The 6,656-nt window shown below is 35.1% G+C and overlaps 1 protein-coding gene across 1 annotated transcript; it reads right to left on the bottom strand.

Annotated features, from left to right (window-relative positions):
- Positions 1-798: 798 nt before the first annotated feature.
- LOC137748671 (codeine O-demethylase-like) lies at positions 799-4,967 on the bottom strand. The gene is made up of 5 exons (XM_068488840.1): positions 4,632-4,967; positions 4,436-4,546; positions 2,415-2,663; positions 1,876-2,126; positions 799-1,499 (listed from the first exon to the last, which is right to left on the bottom strand). Exons 3-5 carry the CDS (start codon positions 2,646-2,648, stop codon positions 932-934), a joined length of 1,053 nt encoding a protein of 350 aa, XP_068344941.1. The 5' UTR covers positions 2,649-2,663; positions 4,436-4,546; positions 4,632-4,967; the 3' UTR covers positions 799-931.
- Positions 4,968-6,656: the final 1,689 nt, after the last annotated feature.

Below are 6,656 nucleotides of genomic sequence, written 5' to 3'. Positions count from 1 at the left end.
GCAACTTTTTAGACCAAATTTGTAAACTAGGTGATGTGTCATCAATAAAAAATAAGCATGTTAATCAATACTTAAGTATACCGTCTCTTACTTGCTGAATAATTCTAATTGCATGAAATCATCATGATTTAGGGTTCATACATGAAAAAGTGGAGCACGACTGGAAGAGAGATCGGAAATACGCTTGTGTTTGTGGAAGAAAGTAATTACAAGTTAATTTTTTTATTGTTAAAGGAAAGTGGAAGAAAATAACACAAGTGTTTTTATTGCTAAAGAAATGTAGAAAGTTAATATATTAAGTATATGCTCCACTTAATCAATTGTAATATAGATAAAATCATATGATGATGATTTTTTGTTTTTCAGTTAAAACATTTTTATTAGAAAATTTATACTCATATGTAATGTATAGAAGGATAAAAAAAATTGGGGCCCTCAGAAATTCGAGGCCCTAACTTGTGCAACTGCACCTTTTGCACATCCCAAACGCCCTCTCTATTAAAAAAAAAAAAAATCCAATAATCATACTATTTACAAAATAATATAGTTTAAATAGATAGTCTACCTAACATTATCTAAAAAGAATTAGTCACAGTTTTTTTTGATTAATTTTTTTTTCTTTCTCAAACTTTTCTACGTTGATTAATGAAAAATCTAAACAAATTTTCACACACAAGAATCTATCGAATCGAAGTCTTATTGTCATAAACAAGATATTACCACGTATTTTCACATCATATAAACGGATAGAACTACTAAAAAAATACAATTAACCCAATTCACAAGGTTCACGTAGGATAATTGTAAACACCATATCATGATTTAAAAAACAGATAATATCCCTTGTCCATGGAATAATTGTTGTTTCGAAAGATAAGCATATTAGATTCACGTAAAACAGGAAAATTAAGATAGCTAGTGTGCAGAAAAATTAGAATCTGACTGTTTCGAGTGCAATTTCCCCTCTCTGATAGCATTCGTAGTTAATACGACCATAATTCTTGACATTTTTGTACAACCTCGGCCTTGTCTCGTCGATCAAGTCCTCGACCGGACCAATCTCGGTTTCAGGATCGGGTTCATTGAACAAAGCAACTGATAGCCTCATAATCTCTCCATTTGTCACCACCCTGTGCATGGGGCTCTTGTAAATACCATTACTCATGATCTGCATCTGATCACCAAGATTAAGAACGATAGCATGAGGAACAATGGGGACTCTAACCCATTTTTCATCTATCAAAACTTGAAGGCCTTCCACATCCTTGTCTTGTAAGAGACATGTCACGCCGGACCTATCCGTGTGAGGCTTGACGCCGAGGACGAGGTCAGATCTCGAGCACGGAGGATAGAAGTTGAACCTTGCTTGCATCAGGGATTGGTCTCCAAACAGCTGCTTTGCAAAGCTGTTATCTTCCAAATTCAACGACTTTGCCATTGCCTTGAACACAATACCCATCATCAACTTTACCTTCGTTGCATATTCATGTAACATCTCTCTGCAAATTATATACACATTCTTAGATATGTTATATATTAATCTGTAGATTTTGTCCAATTATATCAAAGTGACACTCACAACTTGCTTCAACGAATACCATATCCCTTTAGCATCTTTCTACAAATTATAATATTCTTTTATTTGAACGTTAATTTACGGATTTTTCATCAATTATAAAGATATGGAGAAATTTTTTAGGGTGTAGGGAAAATAGCCCGCTACACAAAGTGTAATAATATAATTGGTTTAAATATTTTCAAATTTCCAACTAACTGTATAATTACACTTGATGAACCGAGCTGTATACGGTAGACTAGCTATATAATCCTCAAGGCAGGCAATAGTAATGCAAACCTTGAAGTGTACGGACGTACCCAAAATCATTTGGATTTTGAGGCCAAAGATGAAGCCTTCTTTGGTTTTCTGGGAAGACCCTGAGAGTGAGACGATAGGACCAGTCAAGAACTTGCTTTTCCGATACTACGACATCGTTCCCATATCCTTCGGCTCCGCCATGAACTGCGCGGGAGTATTTTTCCTTCTCTTCTACTGGAAGTGCAAAGAATTGTTTTGCTGCCTCACGTACCTTGTCAAGAAGTGAATCCGAAATCCCATGGCCTATTGCCTGAATTCATTAATCCATCATGAGTATAAATATTGAATTCCATTAGTTCAGTTAATCAGATATGAACTTGTTTATCCATAATCCGTCGAATTTCATCAAAGAAAAAACATCAGATTAACAGATCGAATCAAATTATGTTCTTCTTTGGATTGGATTGGATTAGATTGGATAAGATGTATTCTAGTCCGATTCGTTTACATGTCTAACATGGTAACATGGAGAATACAAGGACAACAAAATATACTTTAACATATAGTATAATAGTACCAAGAAAAAGAAAATGGAAACCTGGAAGCATCCTGCCGAGCTGAGTGCTGATCTGAGTTTCTGTAGCTCATGATTTTCTGCTTGTTCAGAATATTGAGGAGATGATGGAGAGAAGAGACTGATATCAATGATGGGGATTTCATCAGCCAATGGTGGAGAAGAATCTATGGATCCAAACCTACTTTCTTTAACAATATATTCAGCAGGTGGCTGCTCACCATTCATAGACATTTCTTGGACATTGGTCATGGCCATTTTCTCTCTGTCAATCTGTGACCGATATTAATCCACTGCTGGGGAATATATATATATATATATATATATATATATGTGTGTGTGTGTGTGTGTGTGTGTGTGTACACAAATACACACAAGCTCAAATAATTTACTCAAAATTTATTTTCCACGATAATCATGCTTGGTCATAAATTAAACGCACCCATAAGCTTAAATAATTATCTGTCCAAATTTATATGGTTTGGTCCCCTCTACTCATAACAAAGCACGTGCAGATCAACTTTTACGTCGTTATTTTAAGGAAACTTGCGCGAGAAAGACGAAGGATTCCAGCAACTAAGCCCTTTCATTAGCATATTTTATTTATCACATTTTCCACCGGAAAGCTCATGATAATATAAATAATCAATATCTCCGCATAGCATATTCGCAGAAAACAGCAGACATGCCTCCATATTTATATATGGCTTCTTCCAAATTCAAGTATGTTGACAAGTAAAGCGGTGGCCGGGCAGTTGACCAGACCCTATCACATACCCACAGTAAGCAAGAGCTGTGACGGCTTACCCGGAAAATTTCATTACTGTCACCCCCAAATGCTATTACCTTTTTGCTAAGCACATGAATGCTTGATCGAGAAAAGCAAGCAAAGAAGCCAATCAAGATATGATATATACGTCATATCATTGTATTAACTGAAATCTTTTTTGCATAAACAAAACAAAAAAAAAAAAAAAAAAAAAAATCTGATTATGGGTTGTAAAGCAATAAATTATGAGTTGTAAAGCAATATAAACGGAAGGGTGATTCCTGTTGAAACATATACTCGTGGCGGCGCCGCCATGGGGGATGCAGGACGGACGATTTCAAAGCAGACTTCCTATTCATTAGATAGAGAAGATCATCAAGATTTCGTGATCCGCCGACAAACTTATCCCAATTTGGAACCACGTGCATTTAAAACACCTTTTTATTAATATCAATGTAGTTGTATGCAAACCTAAAAAATTCATATAGTAATTAAAAAATAAGTTAACCCGCATCACCCACCAAAAACTAGTTTACCTACTATACGAACCAAATTCGCCATAATTAAAAATTAAGAGACAAGAAAGTGAAATTTAGTATCGAACTCGTTATTTGTGAACTACTTGGTGGTGGGTAACAGATAAGTAAAATCCCTCACTCATCTTTTACCTTCTTTTTATTAAACATTTGTTCCTTTTCAAACTTTAATCAAGCGGCTTTGACTAAAGGTCATGTCACCATATTTGTTTTTATTTTATTTATATGGAACTTTTGTTTTTTAAAACCAAAATGCCATATTTTATTTTCAAATTTGTCCTTTTAGTTATAGGTTTTACTAGAAGAAACAACCTGCATAATCTATTAATAATTTTTTATCTCACCAATACTTTCCCAACCAAACATATTTTATGTTGAAGCCTAGGCAAACACAACAGAATCAAGAGGCACAAATAATGGCCAAACAACCTGTACAAAATTTTTAGAACCATAGAAAGACAAACAGTACCGATTCAAATAATAAACACACATAGTTAACCTACCAATTCATTATTCATGCCCAATTTGTTAAAAATATGAATAAAAACTAATCACAACACATTCTTCAGCAGGTCCTCTCATTCCTTCCCAAAAATTATAAACAAATTTTAACCAACATTAAATTTTCCCAAATTCGAATCACTTTTCTAATCTCTCCCGAAAAACAATAAACACATTTTAATTCAACTTTCATGAATGAGTGCTCAAAGCGGGAAAAAAACAAAGGAGAAAGAACATACCAAAAAAATAACAGGACCACCGGAGCTGTTCGCAAATCTGTGATCGACCTACCGAGCAACGAAAACGTAAAATACCCTCTTAGCCACGAAAATCCTAACAGAGGACCACAACTAATCCAAAACAAAATATTAGAGCTTCATCCAATTCAACAAAAATACATAACAAAAACTGAAAGACAGCACTTCTAAAACATACCTCGGTTGTATTAAATTTATTTCCCAACTATCTAAAGACAGCCGACGCTCAACGACCGAAAGGCAGCCGCCGCTCAAGCAGAGAAGAAAACAGGAAACGGATCCGGCCAAAATTCGTCAATCCCAAACGGAAACAAACGCAAGAATCCCGAAATGTTCGACCCCCGATCGCAAGTCTACAAATGTCGGACACCAATTTTATGGTGTAGGAGAAACCACCCACAACCCTAGGTCTAAAAATACGGGAAACGCTCCTCAAATCAGGATATTTAAGAACAACAAACAATCGGACAGAAGCAGCGAGAACAAGGCAAAGATGACAGCAAGAAGGAGAGAGCAGCAGAAGCAGAGGGTTAAACCGAAAAGAAAACTTGCGAACCGAGGGGACATATCAAGGATGACGGACGCGTGGATCAAATGGGCAAAATCGACTTTTCACCGCAGGAAAGATAAAAGAGCAAGGCAAAGAAACCAAAAACCGCGGGCGAAAACTGGGTTTTAGTATATAGGATTTTTGTTTCCTTTTCCGGGATATTAGTTAATTAATTTAGTCAACAGCATTATCTCCTTTTTAATTCAAAATTATCTCTGTTTGTTTCCTTTTTCCGTCTTTTTATTCCTCCAAAAGTAAATATTATTTTTTTAATTTACACCACGAATTTTAAATAACACTCATTTTTTTGGCCAATAAATTTAACATTTTCTCTTCTTTTACATTGGGTACATTTTCTTGTTGACCCACTGCCATTATTATTATTATTATATTTTTTTTTTTTTGAAAAAAAAACGATAGTTATTTTATTTATAACTAGAAAGAAGGCATACAATTTTTAAGAAAGATATCCGACAATAAATTTGGAGGTTTGAATCTTAAAAATTGAAATTGAAAATTAAAACCAACTTGACTATACGATGTGCCGCAACATTGGCATATCTACGGATATGAGATACTCGAGAGGAAACAAAGCCCCTCAGACTTACTTTAATGTCCTCAATCAACAAATCAGAGGCCGAGGATCCCCTCCTTCAGACTTCCAATTGCTTGAACTATTTGTAAAGCATCACTCTCCAATAATATCTTCTGCCAATGCTGATTTAATGCCCAACAAAAACCATCCCGAGTAGCTAAAATCTCAATCATCTTGGGGTTTGTCACGTGTGATATTTTATGAGCGAAACCTCCAACATAGCTACCGGCTTCGTCGCGAAAAACCACACCGAAACCCCCAGTATCCGTGGCAGCACGGAAAGAACCATCAACATTGATTTTGATCCATCTCAGGGGAGGAGGGGACCATCGAGCTGGATAATGTAGAGGTTTAGGTTGAGAACCAGGTTTGGCTTTCTGGAATTCGTTCAGATGATGGCTAGTCATAAAACTCACCACGGCAGGGTTCTTATGTTTGCTTTCCCATAAAAGAGAGTTTCTCACCCTCCAAATAGAGTGAACAAGAACATAACATATGTAGTGCCAACTCCGGAGAGGAACTACAAAAAATACAAGTATTGTCCATTGCCACCCCTTTTTTCTCCAAACAAGAACGACCCACTACCATTATTAGGTGCAACATATTATGTATAGACCATTGTTAATTTCTGATTTCAGTACGTCTATTTGATCGGTACGTTTATTTCCAATATTGGTAGCAACATAGTATGTATAGACTATTATCGATTTCCAATTTTGATACGTTTATTTGATCGGTACATTTATTTCCAATAGTGGTACATTGGTTTTCAATTTTGGTACGTTTATTTTTAATTTTTATACATTTGACTTTGTAAACATAGTTGATTGGTACGTTGATATTATTATCAATTCTATTAAAATGTATTAATTTATATTTATATATCTTCAATGGTATGATTTTTATCATAAAAAGAAGTGGTATTTATTCATTTGCCCCCTAAACTTGTATAGAACTGCCAATTTCCCTATTGAACTTTACTTTTAGGCGATTACCCCTCAAAACTTCTATAAATAGCCAATTATCTCCTTGGCTTTAGATTTTAAAAATTTTCATTC

The sequence above is a fragment of the Pyrus communis genome, chromosome 10 (assembly GCF_963583255.1).
Source record: "Pyrus communis chromosome 10, drPyrComm1.1, whole genome shotgun sequence".
NCBI lineage: Eukaryota > Viridiplantae > Streptophyta > Magnoliopsida > Rosales > Rosaceae > Pyrus > Pyrus communis.
Note: the sequence above shows the minus strand (reverse complement) of the source record. Positions and strands in the feature narration are given on the sequence as shown.

Coding starts and splice junctions, on each gene's coding strand:
- LOC137748671 (XM_068488840.1), bottom strand. CDS start 2,648: ATGGCCATGACCAATGTCCAAGAAATGTCTATGAATGGTGAGCAGCCA. Junction 2,127..2,414: donor GCTCGGCAGGATGCTTCCAG/GTTTCCATTTTC, acceptor TAATGAATTCAG/GCAATAGGCCATGGGATTTC. Junction 1,500..1,875: donor CAAAATCCAAATGATTTTGG/GTACGTCCGTAC, acceptor TATAATTTGCAG/AGAGATGTTACATGAATATG.